Source organism: Myotis myotis, unplaced genomic scaffold (assembly GCF_014108235.1).
Source record: "Myotis myotis isolate mMyoMyo1 unplaced genomic scaffold, mMyoMyo1.p scaffold_m19_p_6, whole genome shotgun sequence".
Taxonomy (NCBI): domain Eukaryota; kingdom Metazoa; phylum Chordata; class Mammalia; order Chiroptera; family Vespertilionidae; genus Myotis; species Myotis myotis.
Genome location: NW_023416368.1, coordinates 61,442,388 through 61,464,699, shown reverse-complemented (window position 1 = coordinate 61,464,699; position 22,312 = coordinate 61,442,388). Strand labels below are relative to the sequence as shown.

The window sequence follows — 22,312 nt, the reverse complement described above, 5'->3', positions numbered from 1 at the left end:
TAACTACTTCCCCCAAATATGTTTGACCCATGGTTGGTTGAATCCTCAGATGTGGAACCCATGGATATGGAGGGCCAACTGTAGAAACATATAGACACACAGATATGTATGTATATGTGTCTATACCTATAGTACATCAAATCATTTTTTAAAAGGAAATAGAAAATCATCAAATACCAACAAACATCATGTCACTTATTTGCTTGATGTTTGGCTGTCCCTCATGCACAGACTTACCTTAGGCCCTTTCCCTTGTACTCTAAAGCACCGCTTTTTACCCTCCTGTAGCATGAACACACGCTCTTACACTGCCTGTCTTCTTATCTGTAGTCTCTACTTCAGTGGTTCTCAAACTGGTGTGCATCAGACTCACATAGACGGCCAGTTACTACCTAGATGGTTGAGCCCCACTCTGAGAGTTTCTGATTCCATAGGTCTAGGTTGGGGCCCAATAATGCGTGTTTAACAAGTTCCCAGGTAATTGTGATGCGACTGGTATAGGGACTGTACTTTGAGAGCCATGGATTTAGTTTTAGGCATGTGTTTTTAAACTGTAGTGTCAAAAACTTGCACACAGATGAGAAATTTGAGTTTTAATCCAAGGTGGAAGCTGTTAAAAGCAACTATATCTTTTATCTACCAATAGAGTTGTCAAGTTTGAGAATCAATGTCCCAAACGACCTCAGAAATTGTTGCTCACCCCCAGGCTCCATTCTAGTGTGTCCAGTTGATAGAAGTGCTGCCTTCATTTGCTTCGCTTGACATTGGACTAAAAATCAGTGACTCTCAGCCCTGGGTGCTCATTCAAATAATCTCTGGACCCATGGTGAGACATCACTTCCGAGGGATATGAAAGGGGTCCTGACAGCAACTGTTTTTTTTAACTAATCAGGTGAGTTTACCATGCAGTCCAGATTGAGAACCACTGGGTGCGGTGAGCTCTCTGATCCTTGCAAGTCTATCTGGTAGAAATTCGAGGCTTTCGAATGCTGACTGCAACCAGGACTCCTCTGATGCATGGACATTTTGACAGTGTGTATGACTTCCATTTCATTCTAGCTATTTTTCTGTCTTTATTCTTCTTTTATTTTTATTTTTCATTGCTGCTATCTTGCAGTGTGGCAAAACATTTTCATTTGGTTGTGAGCATCTTAGATCAAAGAGTGTGAAATAAAGATGTCAGAGTTGGTAAAGGCGAGGCTCAGAAGGGCCAAAATAAAAACAAAGTCCGGCAAGTGAAGCAGAAAGCAGAGAGGTTTTGATGATCACTTGTTAGATAACCATGAAGGGAAGAAGGAAATGTTCAGCATAATGTCTAAAGTAAAATCCACCTCCTAGAAGCTTCCCAAACACAGGGGCTCTTGGATTATGGCCTCTTTGGTTCTGCATGAACCTGGGAGTGAATGAAGGAGAACAAAGAGACTCCTGGGGTCCTTGCATGACAAAGGTGGGAAGGAGAGCACTCCGCTGAGCTGAGTGTAAGTCTGTCAGAGTGTGATAAACAAATGCCAGCTCCCCCAGGCTGTCCCAGGGGCATTTACATTTTTGAACCAAACCAGATACACTGGTTTTTAAATTTACCTTAGTCAGAGAACTGCCGGGGTCCAACCCCAGCAGGTCCAGGGGTCCCCAAAGGTGTAGACGGAGTCGGCGAAGAAGGAATGACACGGAGACAACGTTCAGTTGATCAGCAGCCTAGCCAGGATCTCTAGCCAGGATCTCCAGCCAAGTTCTGGTCTGGATCTCCAGCGAAGTTCTGCTTCAGGATCTCCAGCCAGGTTCTGTGTCCATGTTCTCTTGCTAGGTTCTCCAGCCAGGTTCTGTAGCCATGTTCCCTCGCTAGGGTCTCCAGCCAGGTTCTGTCCAGGTTCTCCAGCCAGGTTCAGTCACTAGGTTCTAGTCAGGTTCTGTTGCCAGTTTCTGTAGTCAGGTTCAGTCCAGGATCTTTTGCCATGTTCTCTCGCTAGGTTCTGTCTCTAGGTTCTGAGGCCAGTTTCTGTCCAGGATCTTTTGCCATGTTCTCTCCAGCGAAGTTCTTCTGTCTCTAGAGAATGTTCTGTGTAGGTTCTGTGCCTAGGTTCCGTCTCTCTTGGTTCCATATCCTAAGTTCTGTGTTCTAAGTTCTGACTCTCTTGGTTCCGTATTCTAAGTTCTGTGTCTTGCTGTCTTATTACATCTGTATTTATACCAGTTGATTCAATCCTATCAATCTCTATTACAAAGGTTAGGGCGTTTCTTATCTCCATTCCAGGGAGTAAAGATTATGTAGCTTAAGCATGATTGTTCATAGTTAAAGTGATTAATTACCCACCCGGCACCTAGTTAAGAGGTTTCATTCCCTCCCCAGCCTCAGGGGAAAATCCCTACCTGGGGAAACAACCTTTCTCAGAGACCTTGTTAAAACACATAGTGCCAAGAAGGTGAGCAAACATATTAAGAACAGTATGCCATATATGCCAGGACCCTTGAAACAGCAAGCATGGACCGGCTCCCGGCAGAGAACCATTGCAGAAGATTTGAAATGACTGTGCAACCACTGTGCTATAAGGAAGATGAGGACCTAAATGGTAATCACAAATGGAGGAAATGTTCAAGCTATAAATAAATTGTCAGCTATAAATCATAATTAGGAACCAGAAAGCACTGTACTCAATATTTATGATTTTAAAATACACAGTATCCATTTTCTGTTTGCATAAATATATAGGATACATAATTTACTATATACATAATGGTTTAAAAATGAATTTGTGTAAGAGAAGGGGAAGGGTTTCTATTTTCTTTTTGAGACAGAGGAGAAATTCCATATTGTCAATCATATATGCTTATTAAAGGAAGCACATAGTTCAAACTAACTGTAATCCTGAACAAATATTGTGGTTTTTTTTAAAGTTTAAAACATATCGTTCTTAAATAAAGAAGTAGACAAACTCTATCTGATTGATATTCCTTCTTATTTAGTATTTTGCACTTTGGTATAATTGGGCATAATAAACTTAGAAATTAACAAAGAAAAGATAAATGTAGCACAGTATAAACAGCTTTATAATATGTAAATACTAACTTATATGTCTAAAGGAGCATCATGCTTCTATTTTCTTTTGCCTGAAATCAGGTTGGAAAATTCCTGATCCTAAAATCTACTTTAAGATAGTTGTATAAACAGGGAAATATCTATTTTTTTATTTTTTCCTTTCTAAAAGACAACTTGCTAAATAATTGGCCTATAGAGTACTTGTTATTTCCAAAAATCAGAATGACCTGTTTTTCCAAATTAAAAGGTAATTAATCAAATCCACTTGGTTTTGGTCATGTAAGATAATTTACCAGTCAAGACAATCAGTATTATTGATGATACTGTCATTCTATTCCTGAAAAGATTATCTCCCAAAATTGAGAACAATTATAGGAAATAAGAAACTGCCAAGGACAAGGCATGTTTTTGAAAGATATATTAAAAATATATAAAATAATGCCTTTTCTACAAGTCTTTTTATTTCTCTTGTAGGTTTCGTGTGTGTGTGTGTGTGTGTGTGTGTGTGTATACATATATCAGTGTCAAAATACAAATTACTGAGATAAATGCTAATAGACTGTGTGAAATCACACTAAATGTTTATAACATTAAAATGTGTTGTTATAAACGTTTTTCTTTTATTTGTTGGAGAAACTTTAGTCTGTAAAATAAAGTAGCATAGTATCTATCTGAATTTTTACCGAGGATGGCAATAAATAAAATTATTCATTTCAACAAAGGAAATAGTTCCAAAACGTTGATCAAACTAGTATTACATACATTTAGAATGCTCATCCATTTTTCTCCTTTTTATCATGTAAATGAAGAGAGGAACATTTTACCTTCTGCAAATTTGAACACTTCATGTAGAGAGAAAGTAAGAGTTGGAAGTGAGACCTTGTGAGTCTATGTTGAGTCATCCCAAGTAACTCATCTCTGGCAGGTTACCAACAGTGTTCACACCTATACTTCCTACCAACTCAGCTGTTATTAAAATGAGCAGGAGAAGGAAACCAAGATGGCGGCATAGGTAAACACCGGAGATTGCTGCCTCACACAACCACTTCAAAAATACAACTAAAAGACGGAACGGACTTCACCCAGAACCACAGGAAGGCTGGCTGAGTGGAAATTCTACAACTAGAAGGAAAGAGAAAAGCATACCGAGACTCAAAGAAGGCGCAGTGCGGAAGTAAAATACTAAGGTGCGGAGGTGTGTGCGGAGCGGGCTGGCGGCTGAGGGCGCGGTTGTCGTTTTCAATTGGGAGGGAGTCTCAGGCTCTGAGCTCCAGTTCTGGGCGAGTCTCTAGGGACCCAGACTCATACGGGACTGTCTGGCATCGGTCGGAACTCGAGGGCAGCTTTCTCTCCAAGGGGCTTGCAGCGATTACCAGGATATTGAGAAGCAAAGCCTCTGAGGGCAGGACTGAGAGCAGCCATAACTGCTAGCCCCTCCCTGTTGATCCTGTGGGACCCACCCCGCCCAAGCCCTGCAGGGAGGCTTTTGCTGGATAGCCTCAGGCAAAGGCTAGATTAGCACCTCCCTAGAGATCCAGGAGCCAGGAAGCCCAGAGGTCAGAGTGGGACCATCCAGTTTGCAGCTCCGTGGAAACATAAAGGACACACTCAGGGGGCAGACTCAGTGAGCACCAAAGCCCCATTGAAGCAAGTCTTGCCCCAGAGGGGTGTCTCCAGCACAGAAGTTCTCCCACTGCAGACACAGCTGATTCTCACAACCAACTGGCCTGGAGGCCAATTCCTCCCAGTGATACCTCCAACAATCAAGGCTTAACTACAACAAGACTGTGCACAAAGACCACAAGGGGGTGCACCAAGAGTGTCCTCCTCAGGTAATTGGAGAGGCTGAACCACTGGGCCCTAGAGGACACTTAGCACAGAAAACCACTGTATCAACACAGGGAAGCATAAAAAATGCCGAGACAAAGAAAAAGGACACAAATGAAAGAAATGGAGGAAAGCAAACTACTGGATATAGAGTTCAAAACTACACTTTTAAGGTCTTTCAATAATTTTCTAGAAACTGCCCATAAACTTAATGAGAGCTACAAGAAATCTAATGAGACCCTTGATGTTGTGATAACCAACTAGAAATTAAGCATACACTGACTGAAATAAAGGATATTATACAGACTCCCAACAGCAGACTAGAGGATTGCAAGAATCAAGTCAAAGATTTGAAATACGAAGAAGCAAAAACCACCCAACCAGAAAAGCAAAATGAAAAAAGAATCCAAAAATATGAAGATAGTGTAAGGAGCCTCTGGGACAGCTTCAAGCGTACCAACATCAGAATTATAAGGGTACCAGAAGATGAGAGAGCAAGATATTGAAAACCTATTTGAAGAAATAATGACAGAAAACTTCCCCCACCTGGTGAAAGAAATCGACTTACAAGTCCAGGAAGCACAGAGAACCCCAAACAAAAGGAATCCAAAGAGGACCACACCAAGACACATCATAATTAAAATGCCAAGAGCAAAAGACAAAGAGAGAATCTTAAAAGCAGCAAGAGAAAGAAAGTCAGTTACCTACAAGGGAGTACCCATACGACTGTCAGCTGATTTCTCAACAGAAACTTTGCAGGCCAGAAGGGAGTGGCAAGAAATATTCAAAGTGATGAATACCAAGAACCTACAACCAAGATTACTTTATCCAGCAAAGCTATCATTCAGAATTGAAGGTCAGATAAAGAGCTTCACAGATAAGAAAAAGCTAAAGGAGTTCATCACCACCAAACCAGTATTATATGAAATGCTGAAAGGTATCCTTTAAGAAGAGGAAGAAGAAGAAAAAGGTAAAGCTACAAATTTTGAACAACAAATACACATCTATCAACAAGCGAATCTGAAAATCAAGTGAATGATCTGATGAACAGAATGAACTGTTGATTATAATAGAATCAGGGACATAGAAAGGGAGTGGACTGACTATTCTTGGGGGGGGAAAGGGGTGAGGGGGATTCGGGAAGAGACTGGACAAAAATCGTGCACCTATGGATGAGGACAGTGGATGGGGAGTGAGGGAGGAGGGTGGGGTGGGAACTGGGTGGAGGGGAGTTATGGGGAAAAAAGAGGAACAAATGTAATAATCTGAACAATAAAGATTTAATAAAAAAAATGAGCAGGAGCAGGGTTGTTATTAATTCCTATTAGACTCAGCAAAAGAAAGGTAAAGGCACAAGAAAAGAATAAATTTGAGAAATGAATGCTTTTCATTAGGTCCCTTAGGAGGACCTTGCTCACCTGAATATTGAAGACTGAATAGCTTACATTTTACTCATGAAATGGACTTTGAAAACAGAACATCAGTTTCAATTTTGTAAAGAAAAAGAAATAAAAATAAGTAACAGAATGTGTTACAAAAGTAAAAAAAATAATATTCACTTATTACTGAGTGAATATCAATCTAGGACTACCAGGTAGAAACTACAATACAGGCTGGTTAAATATTAGGAGAAATGTTCTCATAATTAGAGCTATAAAGGGAATAAGAATGCCCCAGGAATAATATGTCCAAGAAAGAGATAAATAATACTATGTGTGGGTGTCTCAAAGGTCTTCAAAGAGCAGGTGGGAAAGTGACCCAGGTGATTTGTGAATCTATGAACCCCATCTTCCCAGTGACTATGATAACTGCTTTAAATATTAAAGAGAAGTATTTTTTCCCCTAAAGAAATATTGACAATAAAACTACCCACTGACATGTATTTTACTTCAAAAATCTTATTTGTAGAGCATATTTTTCTTAGTTTTTAAATTTCAAGATTATATATACTAGTATATATCCTTAGATACATGTTCAATTGCCTTTTATGGTTGTATCTGCATTTAAATGATGTGTTGCGGAGGTAAATTTTACTTCCTGCTGTCTGTGGCCACATAAATTCATAGTTATGAACCTCAACAGAACTTTCAATAATGCTTTTCTATATTATTATGCTTAGCATTGCCCAACTTAGCAAAAATATACAGGAGGCCCAGTTACATTTGAATTTCAGATAAACAACAAATATATTTTTTAGTACTGAGTATGTCCTAATAAAAAATTATCTGTTGTTTATCTGAAATTCAAATTTCACTGGATGTTTGACCCCGCTACCACCCCCCTTTTCTACAAGGCCATCAAAAGAAACTTGTAACAATCTGCAAATTCATATTTGTCCACGTTTGTCATATCCTGCTCTACCTCTATTGCAAAAAAAGACATACCTATTTTGTTTGCCATGGAGATCCTTCTACTTTGAGTTTTGAGTCCCATCCTTTCCTAAATTCTCTGTGGGACCTTAATAAAGAAATAAAAATCCTCTGTTTTCTGCATGTTCAAATGATATCTCTCTCTCCTCTCAGCTCAAGGGTCCTCCAAATTCATCCTTCCCTTCATTTATCACATTTTATCTTTCCTTTACACACTTCTGGGTTTTCACATGATTTTTATTCATTCTGCTCCTCTCTCTGTTGGTTCCTTTTTATTTTCCAAAACCATTAAATGTTGCTATTCCACAGGGTTCTTCATGCCCTCATCTTCTCAGTTTGCAAATTTTCCATGGGAGACTTTGACAATCACCACCTATATGTTCACGGCTTCATAATCTTCATCTAAAATTGAGATACATCTTCTGAACTCTAGACCTTTATATATGCCTGCCTCCTGAATATCTCTCTCTGGATATATGCTTTGAATCACAAACTATCAGTCTAAAACTGAGCTCCATCTTCTTTTAAATCTCTCTCGAGGAGTGTGTTCATTCTCTCAATAGTGAATGGCACTATAATCTGCACCGTTTTCTAAATCAGAAACTTGAGATCATACAGATATGTATTTTATCATCAAATCCTATTTGATTTCCTTTCAAAATACTTTAAAATCCATCTATTTAATTTTATACAGTCACCATCACCTGCCCCCTAGAACACCACAATGGCTTTCTAATTCGTCTCCATTGACTTCAGTCTTGCCCCCCTCCAATCGACTTTCCAAAAGCAGCTTGAGTGATCTTCCAAAGCACAAACAGTGTCATTCTTTTGCTTCAAAGTCTACAGAAATTTTTCCTTATTTTTAGAACACAGTCCAGACTCCTAACTGGTTGATAAGGACTTCCATGATGGCCTCCCATTCCCCTCCTTCTGTTCTCTGCCAGGCCACACTGATATCCTTTCATGCCACGTCTCACTCATCTCTGGGTGTTCACATATGCCACATCCTTTCCTGGAATAGATGGTCTCTTCTCTTTGCTTGGCTTACTTTTACTTCTCCTTTGGGTTTCTATTTAATTGTTAGTTCCTCTGGGAAACCTGCTTTGTGCTACTAGGTGCGATGTGTTCCTTTAGCTTTATTCATCAATTCTTTTTTTACATTTTCGTGTTTAATTATGTGTCTTACCAACTGGAATATAAGTTCATGAGGTAAGGGATCATTACTGTCCTTTCCACTATATGTCCAACTTCTAGAACATTGCCAAAACAGAGTAAATTCTCAAGAAATAGTTGCTCCATGTGTGAAATGAATGAGTACACGGATATGATGACAGAGATAAAAAGGTTGATTTAAGCTCAAGCCTACTATTCAAAAGTTATCTACATCAATCTAACAGATGCTAGTGCTTTATCACAGAGCCTGATCCAAATGCTCTTGAAAAGGAATCTCCTGCTATGAACATCCAGAGCTGTAGACATTTTCTCACACTCACTTTATAGTTCCTGTACCTTGATAGAATTAAAGAAGTTAAAATACAGACTATTTTTTACCATTTTTACATCCATTTTTTTCTCAAAACATTTTTTTTTCTTAATGAGAATATGCCTAATGAAGGTTATAGGAAGAAAATATAAAGTATACCTTTAAACTCACCATCCAACCCAAGCTAGAACTAGAAAATTACTAATTACTAGGAGTTATTATTTACTTTGAGGTTTTTCTTCTTTTAAAGAGACCATTGATGTAATTCATTACTACTTAATTGCTTTACCTTGAATCACCCAATCCCCATTATCATCCCCATGGATTCTGCAAGTCTTAGCATTCACTGATTACAATGCCCCCCCCCCCCCAAATTCTACTGGAGTAATTTCTAAAGTCCAGAATTACTTTGAGTACTGTGGAATGTACAAAATAGGTATAAAACATGATCCCTAACCTATTTTCAAGGAGCTTATTCTATAGGGAAAAGAGAAACACACATGAAACTATTAGAGGAAAACTGAATACTAAATATGTGATATTTACTATAAAGGTTATGGGAATTCCAATAAAAAGAGATCACTGTTAACCACAAGAGTTTGGAAAAGCTTCATGAAAAAGGATAAAAATGAGGATAGCATGCCTAAACATGGGCATTTGAAGAGAAGGGGGCATTTGGGGGGGTGTGGGGAGACAAGAGTTTGATGGCGATTGAACACTACTATATATTTTTTTGCTTATAATTCTTCTTCCATGTCTTCTGGGCCTGCTGCTGCTCTTTTTGTTGTTGAAATGTTCTATCACCAATTCATAAGGTTCTAGAGGGGTTTCCAACAGCCACATTTTAAATCCAACTTCCCTATCCAAGAACTTGCTACAAGCATAATGCCTCTTGCCTCTGGTGACTATGATTAGCCCAAAGATGTGACCTAAGGCAGGCTGAGATTTTATGAGCAACTGCAGGAAGAGAACATTCCTCTTTTCTGTTAGGTCACTGATGGGTAAAATGTAAGCCTGAAGCTATTCCTATTCACATGGCCTCTTCCCTCTGTTGGGGAAAATTTGGAAAACACAGAGACAAGGAGAAGGAGGAAGAGGAAGAGGAGGAGGAGGAGTGGGGAGAGAAACCATATTGTTTGAGTTTTTAGAGTCCCTGAAGCCATCTGTATAACTGGATTTTCTATTTCTGTGGCTAATACTCCCCTTTGTCACTTAAGCACATTTGAATTGGTTTCAGTCCATTTTAATCTAGTGGAAGAATCCTGACCAAAGCAGGTAGCAGGCTGAGGGGTGGCTGTGGAGAATAGGACCAAAACAGAACACTGACAATGAGAAAGAAGGCACACAGGTCAACAGCAATATCTGGAGGGAGAAATGACAGGACTTAGAGACCGGATATATTCAATGCAGAAGAAAATAGTTAAAACTGAAAACTTAGGGAATTTGTGGAGTCACTGACAGAAATGGGGGTAGTTGAGATGAGGAAGTGGGTTTGAAGGGAAACAATACCCAAACTATGGTATCTGAGTTCCTGGTAAAGTTGAGACTTTGTCAGTCTATGGTTTTAGTGAGATGACCCAAACTATCCTGGTAGTGAAATACAGGAAACTAATTGAATTATGCTTTGTGTCAGAATTCAATAGAATATGATAGGAAACTATAAGTATGCTTCTCATACTCATCTGTTCAATTACTTTTACTCTTTTCTCTTCCCACTTAAAGCCTAGAAAGAATTTGTAGCATAGAACAGAGGTTCTAAAAAAGTGGTCCATAGATCAACAACATCTATATCACCTAGGAACATTTTACAAATGCAAATGCATGGGCTCAACCCCAAAGTAAGTGAATCAGAAACTTTGGGGGTACATCCAACAATCTGTATTTTGACAAGGCCTGTAGTCAACTGATGTCACTAAGGTTTGAGAACTGCTGGTGTAGAGTATTCTTTACATGTTGGCTCCATAGAAGGTGAGAAAATCCACCCCTTAATGCGATGATTTCACACAGTAAGAATGACTCCCTTAAAAAAATTCATTAGCCCTAAACTTATTCATTCAAAAACTGTGTTGAGTGTGTGCTATCTTTCAGGCACTGTGAACACTGCCATGAACAAATCTGATGCAGTCAATCACAAAAATATCTATACATTAGCAATTTAAAATTATGCTATGAAATTGACTCCCAGGTGACCTGAATATTAGTTAGGGCACCGTGAAGGCATCCCTAAAGAAATGACACTTAAATAAGGAAAGGATGACTAGGAGTCAGTCTGGTGAAGGGCAGAGGGGATAATGTGTAGGCATTCTAGGCCCTAAAAGAGACAGCTCTGGCCATTTCCAGGGAATTGAAGACAGACCAGCATGAATAGGCCATTGTCAATGATGGGCATTGAAGCTGGGGAGGCAGATCTAATAGATCATGCAGGACTTTGTAAGTTATATTAAAGATTTTGAACTTGTCACCAAGGGCTATTAAGAGGCCATTAAAAAGTTTCAAGCATGAGCTAACATGAGCTAACTCATGTTTTTTTCTAAATGTAAATTTTTCTATTAAAATAGGAAAAGCTTCTCCCATTGCACAACTGTGATGATTTAAATTTCCTGCAAGTTATAACTGTCTAAGAGAAACTTTCTCTAAATAAGGCTTTGATGAGGTGGAAAGGAGCAGAGTGTCCTCGTGGGGGCTCAGTGCTCGGAACAGAGAAGGAGGAAGGGCTCAGAAGCTTCTGCTTTGTGGTTGTGGCCGAGACTGGTCCTGCCTATGCATTTCTGAAGCTGGACTGCAAGTTCAAGGCAATTGCTGCTTCTCTCAGGGGTCATCTTTCTCCCCTTCACAGGGGACGCTGGTGCTCAGTCTGTGTCCATCTAGAGGCTTTTCCCCCCTAAATATGACCTCATTTAAAGCTTTCATTCACTTTCCTGGCATCACAGTCACCTTCCTGAGAATATATATGTCCTTTGTGACCATAATTATATTTTCATTTTTAATATCTTTGTGCTGTTGCCCTGTGCTAATACGTCATATTAACGTCAATTGCAAAAATGTGATTGTTCAGTGTTGGTCTGTGTATAGCTCACTGATGCTTGAACAAGTACACAGACCCAGCCCTGACTGCTCTCCTGTGTTTCAGTGACATGTCTCATACTGTCTGCTGGACAGCTGACCCTTGAATGTCACTGCAATAACAAATAGCCTGCCTGTAATCGAACTCATCATGTCTTTCCCAAACCAGCTTCCCTCTGACCTCTTCTGCCTTTGCCAATATCATCAGCATTTACTGTCTCCTAAGTTCCAAGATTTGGAGTCATCATTGTTGCCTTTGTCTTATGCTCTCACCAATGCCAAGCATTTAGGTTGTTCCTATTCACCTGGTGGGATGCCAATATGCCAATGTTACCCCCCTTTCATTACCCTGTATCATCCTAGTCCTAGTTATCTCAAAGTAAGATACTTCTACCTCATCCCAACTAATTCTCCTACATCTAGGTCCCTTTCCCAGGACACCCTCAGGACACTGTGACTACTCTGTGTATGTTGTTCTTTATTGAGACTATTTTATTTAGCAAAGGCTGTTCTGTATTATCTTTCACAGTGGAATCTTCTTTTCTCCTTAAAGGAATACTATGTGAAACCCCATTATATAGGAGAGATTATCATGAAACTTCTCTGGTTGAAGATCGGCTAAAGGAAGTACAATCCTCTTAATCTGTCCTCAACTTTCGAGGCGGCCTCTTTGGCACCAAGAGGCAGTTTGAAAATAAGACTACAGAATAGAATTAAACTCCTTGGAAGGATATGCATATTTTGTTTATAATGTCTCTTAAAAAAATTTAGTTGTTATCAATCTATGCAAAGCTTCCAAGCTAGTCACAAAAATTCACACAAAATTTTTAAGTGCATAGTGTCATTCCTGCATCCCAGTCTGGGCTCATGGTATTTTCCCTGGCTTGAGTGCCTGGAATGCCACCCATACATCTCTGCCAAACTAAATTCTACTTTTCTCAGTCCCAATAATCCCCTTCCTAAGGGGTTTCCAGATTGTTCCAGCTCTCAGCAAGTTTTCTTTCTTCAAATGCCTGCAGTATTCCTCTTCTTAAATTCGCCCTGAACTGCCTTGAACTTTCATCTTTTCAGGTGTGTGTTCAATTTCTCCTAATAGATAATAGGCCACTTAAGGGAAGAATCACACCTTTTGTCACTTTTTAGCCTCAGCATCTAGTACAATATGCTGTCCTTAGTATTTGCTTAGTGGGTATATTTTGATGATAACTCACAGCAAGAAAATAGGCCCATCGATCTCACTTTCATTAATAGAAATCTAAGTGAAATATCCTGTCTTTGAAAATGTTCCTCCAGAGCAGTGCTTTTAGGTTAGGAGAACCAACCACTATGACTTTAATTGCAAGCATTATTTTTTTATCCAATTACAACCAGCTTCTTTGACTGTCTTTCATTAAATTATGTTGGAAGGAGGTTTGGGAAAATGGCAACAGATGGTTGCAAGTGGGAATTCTTAGTCTAGACTGGAAGGAGTGTTTTATTCTATCCCCCAACATTTTAGCTAAGCCACACTTAAATCATATTCAAAAGATTACAAGAAACTCACATTAACATACAAATCAAATGATGTCATTTCTCTTTAAATCCCTTAGCATGTTTTGCATGCCTCTCTCCACCTCTCAGTTCTCATCACTACCAGCCATGCCCCTCACCCACCACCCCCTGGCCAGGACAGCCAGTGTTCAGTTTCCTGGATTGCTAAACTCCTCCCCTCATCCTGGCTTCATAGTGGCATTCTCTCTGGATGGTCTCCTTGGTTTCTTTCCTTGATCAACTCCTGTCAGCCTTCGAGCCATGGTCAGCTTGTCACTTCCTTAAGAGAGTTCTTCTCTGATTCCCCAGAATAATTAAAACTTCCTTGTTGTATTATCATATTCCTAATCACAATCATAATTATATAAAACTATGAAAGAGTTTTGAATCTGCTATCCTCCTCTGACTGTAAGTTATGATGTCAGAGACTATACAAATCTCAGGCATTATGATATTTTCAAGCCTACAATAAAACCTGATGCACAATTGAGGCTTAAATGAATAAATGATGAAAATGTGTACAGTTGGGTAAAAAGTGCAAGAAAGCAGCTTTACAGCTATGAAATGCCTGCATGTTTGAGACCTTTCCGTACAGTTAATGTGGCCGCCTTCCCTGAAGGCTCCAGCAACTGCACTGGTATGTCCAGGACCTGTTTTTATGTCCTTTCAGTCTTAAATTACCTGCTGAGTCAAACAGCTAGAGAGCAAATTAGCACCAACTGTGCAGGAGATTTTTCTGATACAAAATTCTGACCTTCAAAACCTCTTACCTTGAATATCTTTTCTGTCGGGGTGCTAATAGTTCACCAGATTTACACTGAAGAATCTAAGGTTTCATGCTCTCACTCATATTCCCTCTATTAGTTTTGTCTTAACTAGAATGGATACAAGACTAATCGGTTTGTCAGTCCCTTTACTAGAATAAACCATTATTCAATTAACAAAAAGGAAAAAGGGGAAATCTAATTCTATGTTCTTCTTAGATGCACCTTTTCTCATTTTACCACCTTATATCCACCAGACAACAGCATGGATAAATGTTATGCATTAAGGGTAAGTGTCAAACACACACATAGCTCACAGCAGAAAGAAATACATTTGCATGGCATCCAGTATTTCTCTATAGTGACTGACCTGCATAGTTTTAAATTATCAGACCCGTCATGGTAGCTGGCAGGAGGCTTCTGAACAGAGTTATTCACCTGGAACCCCACATCACTCACAGACTTGCCGCCTTCTGGTACTGCCACTATTTCAGTGCTGGAATCTGTTTCTGAAAATCTTTCCTTGATTGTCTCTCTTTGCCCAAGACTATGCAAGAGCTGTGGATCCCTGTGGCGGTATCCGCCTTTGCTTTCTTCATGGTGCCTTGAGGCTCTCTCAGTCTCATAGGGTCCTCTAGGCAGAGGAAGACTGCACTCTTGGCACCAGGGGCCTTTTCCTCTGCAGAGGTTTAAAGAGCAACTCTCACATTCAGTCAGTTCTTGTTGCTTTTTATCTTTGGATCCCAGATTTACCAGATCAATTCCATCAGGAGCAGAAGACCCATCCAAGCTTCCACGGGAGTCATTGTTATTTCCCCTTCTTGGCGACAGTTGGAATTTCACTTGGGCTCTTCTTTTTGCCTGCATCCAAGGACTCTCATCTAGGGGAGATGAGTCTGAGGAATCTGAGTGAAGCTCACTCCACCTGGGGCGTGAGATCTGCAGTTGAAAATCATTTATTCTCCCTTTTATCTGTTAGTCTGCACACTCTTATCTCTCAGAGGCCCTCCTCCTCCTCCTAGGTGTCTGTTTTACTGATTTCGTACAAGACTCCTTCCTACAGGGCTCAGCACCAGACAGGGGTGCATTGCTCAAAACCATCTTCTGATATGTCATGCAAGATGGTAGATCTAGACAAAGCAGCAGGCAAAGAATGGAAAATGGGAATGGACAGAAAACCATGGGAAAAGAGAGAGAGAGAGAGAGAGAGAGAGAGAGAGAGAGAGAGAGAGAGAGAGAACAATGAAAATGATAGCATGGACCAAACGTTGGTAAATAAAGATCAAATAAAGAAATTCACTAAAGGAAAAAAATTAGGCCAGTATAAATTATCCATGGCCAACATAAGCAGAAGCAAGAGCCACACAGTCAGAACGTAAAACAAGAATACAAAACACTGGTCTGAAAACCATTGAGTAGAATCATTTGCTGAGCACTTACCTACAGATGTCCTGAGTGGATGGACAGACAGACAATCTTGACTGGCTCCTGGGAGCTGTTCCTGTGGTTGGGCTGCTTGCCTGGAGAAACAAGTTAGATAATTTGGCATCTTGGTTAAGGTAATACATGGTCGATATCTTTCTTTTTTTCCACATATTTAAAAAATTACAACAAACGTGGCTGCAAGTCATGTTGACTATAACACAGCTCACTGAATGTGGGAAGTTAAAAGTTCGTTTTGCAAAAGCAAAACTTATTTTGAGGAACTTGAAGAGTTGAGATGCTGTACCACTTTGCTGTTGCTTCATTTATGAGAGAGGAAGATGATTCTACAAGTTTCTATTCTACTTACTGCAAACATTTGAGTGGAATGACTCAATTTGCCTTGGAAGCAAATGAGTAACACCTGACTATCCTATGATATAAAGGACACAAAGGCTATTATATGACAAGGATGATGATAATAATCTAGAAAAACCTAAATAACCAAACAGCCATTAGATTGCTAGATATTGCCTGGAGTTGACATTGTCACAACCGGGCCCCATTAGATAATATATTTGAAAACACTAATATTTAAAGGCCTGGAGTTATCTTTACTTTATCATTGAAACTAATAAAATCCATCTGTCACAACATTATTGACCTTTCATATCTTTTAACCCTGTGACCATACTAAGCTTAGGAATAAGAGAGCCTGAAATAATTCAGATTATTGTCACAAAGTTGAATACATTTCACTAAACTCCACATTGCTTCACTCTATTTGATGTCTTTAACCTGTTGTATGTAATACAGATGATGATCAATTAAAAGCTAGAGCATAGCCCTGGCTGGTGTGGCTCAGTTGGTTGAGCATTGCTCTGTGCACCAAAAGTTTGATGGTTCAATTTCTGGTCAGGGCACATGCCCAGGTTGCAAGCTCAATCCCTGGTAGGAGGCTGCCAATTGATATTCCACTCTCACATTAATGCTGTGTTCTCTCTCTCTTCCTCTCCCTTCCCATCTCTCTAAAAATCCATAAAAAAAATTTAAAAAAAATCTAGTGTATTGAGAATTTACAGTGTGCCCTGCATTGTGCTGTGGCACTTTCTACTCTCTTTAACTCTTATAATAATCTCTCAAGTGGGAAATAATAACCCTTTTGAGTGAATATTATATGCCAATCACTGTTTTAAGTAATTTTTTAACTTTTTTAAAAATAAATCTTTATTGTTCAGATTATTACAGTTGTTCCCCCTTTTTCCCCCCATAGCTCCCCTCCACCCAGTTCCCACCCCAACCCTCTGCCCTTATCCCCCCACTGTCCTCATCCATAGGTGTACGCTTTTTGTTGCCGGGTCATACACATGGAAAATGTAGCTATTTCCATCCGCGACGTGTCCCTGTGTTCGGCCACACAGGGGCCGTCTCAGCCTCCCAGGGGCCGTCTCAGCCTCCCAGGGACTGTCTCAGCCTCACAGGGACCGTCTCAGCCTCACAGGGGCCGTCTCAGCCTCGCTGGGGCTGTTGCAGCCTCGCAGGGGGCGCCGCATCCCACGTTGGGGGTGAAGGTGCGAGACAGAAGCTCCTCTCGCTGTCTCTCCTGCTGCTCCCTTGCGTATCACCGATGTTGGAAGTTTCTGAAAGCAGTCTGCAGGTGCTGGACACCATACTTTAACTGGTCAACATGAAGTTTGTTATTCTGCCTTTTTTTGGGTGGCTCCTTGCTGGACAAAATCTCCATGAGTTCTTGCTGGCTGAATATCTGGTATGCTTGCTTGGATTTCGTTTTCTACTAAGTGCACAGAATGCTTGTCTGCTGTCTCCCGGCGTCCCATGTGAGACTGGATCTGGTGGACCTGCTTGCGCGTTTGCTGGTATAGCAGTTCCATGTTGCCGGCCCAGCCGGGTCTGGTTCCGGCTTTCTCCGAACCTGATTCTGCTCCTTGAGTGTGTACCTTATGGGTGCGAGGAGTTGAAATCTGCAGTTTGTTGGGTTAAGCTGCAAAAGCTCAGGTGGTTCCTTTTGTGCCACTGGCACAGCTTGGGCGGGGATGTAAATTCAGTAGGGCAGGGTCTCAGGGAGTCACCAGGGCAAACAGCAATGGCGTCTCTGTGACTCCTTGCCTCTCTGTGACTCCATGTCTCCGTGGCCCTGAGTGCTGGTGAGCAGCTCCGTGAGAAAGCCACTTTCGCTTTCCGACCCACTGAAAGGCCGTCCCTCCTCTCCCTGTAGGGGTCTGGGACCTCAGAATCCTGCCCCAAACAAGTTCAGTGGATTCGAGAGTTTATAACCCCTTTCGATTGAAAAAAACCGTGCGTCCAAATGCAGCCCGCCTGGCGTGCGACTCCGTACCTCTGTTCTTGGCGCCTCTGCATATCCTACTCAGTCTCAGTGCTCGTCTTTCTTTCCTTCCAGTTGTAGAACTACCACTGGGCCAGCCTTCCCATGGTTCTGAATGATAGCTGTTTTGTCTTATAGTTGGTATTTTCGATGTTGTTGTGGGAGGCAGCATGCACAGGTCTGTACCTTACGCCATCTTGTTTCTCCTTAACTTTTTTTTTTTTTCAGAGTGGAAAGGACAGGGAGAGTGAGATAGAAGCATCTGTGATGAGAGAGAATCATTAATCGGCTGCCTCCTGCACATCCCCTACTGGGATTTGGACTTGCAACCCTGGCATGTGCTTTTGGCTGGAATCAAACCTGGGACCCTTCTGTCTGCAGGCTGACACTCTATTCACTGAGCCAAACCAGCTAGGGCACTGTTTTAAGTAATTTACATTTGTTCTCTTATTAATATAATAAATGTATGTAGTAAATATTATAATTATTTCTATGTTTCAGATGAAGAAATTGAGAAATTGGTGCTATTTCTTACTAGTATCTGTTAGAGCAGAGGTTTGGATGAGGAATCTTGCCCCTCCATCTGTTCTCTTATCCACCTAGCAATACACTTCTCCTTTACAAAGGATGAAACCAAGGAAGTTCTAGTTCCAGATTTAGGATGGTCTGACTGCCCAGATTAAATACATAATTTCGCCACCAAGAAAGTAACAGTGAAGGTAGAAAAATTAATCCCAAATTTCAAAGTTGTTCTAAAAATTCCCATGGGATCCAGAGAAAGAGAAACTATTCCAATACAAGAAGTCAGAAAAACTTTCAAGAGGAGGCATGGTAAGCTGAATAATATTCCAACCTTCCCCCCGCCCCCCTCCAACCACCAACACCAAGATGTTAACATCCCAAATAATCTGAACATGTATCCCTGGAATTTGTGAATATATAGCCTAAAGGCACTTTGCAACTTTGCAGATATGAGAAAGTTAATTATTCTGAGATGGGGAAATTGTCCTGGATTATTTTGGTGGGCCCAATGCAATCACGGAGAACCTTAGAAGGTGGAGACATAAGAGTTACAATCAGAGAGAGAGAATGTAAGGATAATAGCAGTGGTCAGAGAGACGGGAAGATGCTACATGCTGTTTTTAAAGATGGAGGGAGGGGTCCCTTACTAGAAGAATTCAGGTGGCTTCTAGAAGCTGGAAAAGGCCAGATTTAAGATTGAAATCTATTTGACCAGATGACTGATACAAAATAATCCTAGTTGGTGTCACTTTTGTTTGATTCATTTGCTCAGCAAACATGAATTAAGAATGTATTATGTAATAAATTCAATGATGAGTTCTTGGAATAAAGAAATAGACGCTATCCTGAGGGGGCTTCTTATTTAGTGGAGAAGAGATGTCAATGAGCAGGTGATTTTAATAGTCTAGTATATCCTGAGAGTCTAGTGATGGAATTCTGATGAAGGAAGGACACCTGATGCTGAATGGAGCAGAGGCTTAAAGTAGATGTCACAAAGGAGATGACACCTGACCCTAGAGTCGGGGAGGGCAGTCCAGGCAGGGAGAAGGGTGTGCAAGCACACGGAGTAGAAAGAATGTGGCTTGTTTGGGGAACACAGGAGTTTTGTAAGGACTGGAGGGAAGGTAGTGAATGAAAGTAATACAAAATCAGGATAAATGAGTAGACAGGGGTGCTGTATACCACACTGAAATGTTTGGGTTATATCCTCAAACAAATTGACAGATATTCAGCAGCAAATGAAAATGATTAAATCTGGGCACTAGAAAGTTCACTTTGGCAACTGAGAATTGGAAGGTACAGAACTGATAGCCAAACAGCTACTTACTTTAGTATTCAGATCTTTTACAAATTAAGGAAGAAGAGTTGATGAAACTTTGAAAAAAATGAGTAAAACACACAACAGTTCTCAGAGGAGGAATTTCACATGGCCAAAGCCAGATATAAAAAAGATGCTCAATTTTAATAATGAGCAAACAAATGCAAATTCAGTTAACAATGGTATTTACTTTCACTTATCAGATGAGCACATTTTAAAGATTGAAAACACCCAGTGTACTGAGTTGTGGGAACTCAAGCGTGGCCATATATATTGTTCAAGTACGTCATTGTAAATTGGCACAACTTGTTCAAAGGCAATTTGGTAAACTCTATTAAAACAGAAAATGTCTATGCTATTCAAGTCAGAAATTCTAATCATAGGAATCAATTTTGCTAAAACACTTGCACAATTGCCCAAAGATATTTTCATTATAACAAGAATGTTTATTATAACATTGTTTGTAACAGCCAGAAATTGGAAACAACCCAAATGTTTAGTTACTTACAAGGAAACACAAAAGCCATTCAAAGAAATGAGATATACCACATGCATACACACACAGTCTCACACACACACACTTGTAGGATATATTTCTATGTGAAAAGTCAACTCTCAAAATAGCATATAGTATGATCTCATGTGTATACATCCAAACATTAGCAGTGATTACCTTTGAGAGGCAGAATTATGAGAAACCTTTAATTTTCAGGTTACACATTTCCATAATATTTAAAATATTTAATTTTAATAATACTAATGGTGTTATAAGTGACAACAATTAATGTCAAGAATCAGGACACATGTGATTTTTCTCCCATTTCATTACTTTAATTATTTTGTCAAAATAACCTGAACATGTATACATAAATTATTGATATGTATAAGAATGTGTAGCATAAAAGTCCCTGAGACAGGTCCAAGAATGACTTGAAATGTATTCAATGCAATTATTCACCAGACTAATTACCAAGAACCTGGCTCCCTTCCCTGCCATCTTAAGGGTGTGACACTACATCACTCTTCCTCTCTGGTGCCTAGTTTTCTGCCAGTTACAGCTGCTATGTAGTAAGTCATTTCCAGACTGTAAGGAAGGCACATTGGGAGGTGAAGAGATTTTTTTAAAAAACAATTTAAGTGATAAAGTCATTGCTTATTTAGTCTCTTTGAGCTCCACTTCCCTGCTTCAACTATATGTAGTCAATATAACATTCACATAAAAGGATTGTTAGAAGGATAACATAAAATCATTGATCAGGTAAGTGCTTTGTAGCATATCCAAGGGTTGTAAAGGATAGTAACCTTGGATTATGAGAATTCTTTTTATTCATTCCAAACAAATCATGTTTTATCCCCATATATGGACTCAATGGTATCCCCTCATCCAAAGAGAAGACACGTAACAGCTTTAGGTCAATATTTCTTAATCCTGGCTAAAAATTAGAATCACTGGGAAGTTTCTTTTATAAAATACCTCTTGCCAGGTCTGACTTTAGAATCTCTGAGGAATGGGACTCAGGGCACCAAACCTGATGATCTGTGTTCTGAAAAGTTGCCTCAGTGAGTGACTCAATGTATCCAAAATTAAGGACCTAAATTATTGGCTTAGGTCAAATGGGACATTAATCTACTTAAAGTTTCATATTACCTTTTTTTTCTGTGAGACTCTGATGATAATCCTGAAAACCTGATTTTTTTGGTAGAAAAAAGTGTTTTCTAAATTCCCAAATTTCATTTTTCTATATCTAGCTTATTGGTTATCATCAATATGCCCCATACTTTTATTTCTATGCCTTTCTCTGTGACGAAAGTAGCAGAAGAAAAGCCTTGGAATTTTCCTCAAGGCCCAGTTAATTTTTCCTCCTTTATGCACAGCCATTTTGAACTCCAGGAGCCCTTTTAAAACTTTTCTGCTGGCATCACTCTTGCTCTAGCATTTATTTTATCAGCTATATTCCTGTCTGATCATTTCCAAACTGCCAGGACATTCTACAGTTAATTTTTTTTTTTTTTTTTGCGTCCCTACCAGATTTATAAGAGAGGCCATGTCTTCTCACTTTGGGACTCTTCAGAGTGACCGGTATGTATCAGCTAGCTAATAAAGGGCTGTGGGGTTGACCTGTGCTTGGTAATAGCTGGACTGAGTTGAATTGACCTTGGTAAATCCTGTCCTGATTGCAGTAGAGATAAAGCTGACAGACAATCACATGCAGTGACCCAAGATGAAAGGGGGCTCCACTCTCCCCTATAAAAAAGGCAGTTCTGCTCTGTAACAAGATAAATGAACAGAGGCCACATTTTATATAATACTTGAGACCCTTTTCTTGGACTTTGGAGTTTAAAAGCACATCAACTTAAAGATATATCTTTTGTTTTCTTTTAAAGATAGGGATTCCTATTGAGGAAGTGACATCACTATATTGTATAAAAAAGAATATGTCTTTTACCAATTTTGAAGCTGGCAGAGCCTATTTAAAAGAAAAACATAATAATTGAGAATAAAAAGGAACTAAAATTTTCTTAAATGCATGGCTCTATTCAGTAACAATGGTTTTAATTTGCTAGTTGGCACATTATGAGAGTTTGGTAATTTGCTCATCCCTTTAATAGGTGCAAGATTGAAATGCGGTTGGGAA

The 22,312-nt window shown here is 39.8% G+C and overlaps 1 protein-coding gene across 1 annotated transcript in view; it reads right to left on the bottom strand.

Moving 5' to 3' along the window:
- The window catches only part of LOC118658034 (E3 ubiquitin-protein ligase MARCHF1-like), a 76,957-nt gene extending 61,139 nt beyond the window's left edge, over positions 1-15,818 (bottom strand). Inside the window, exon 1 of the mRNA XM_036312897.1 lies at positions 15,511-15,818. Within this exon, the coding sequence (XP_036168790.1) occupies positions 15,511-15,818 (308 nt within the window). The remainder of the gene's footprint in view (positions 1-15,510) is intronic.
- Between the last annotated feature and the right edge of the window lie 6,494 nt (positions 15,819-22,312).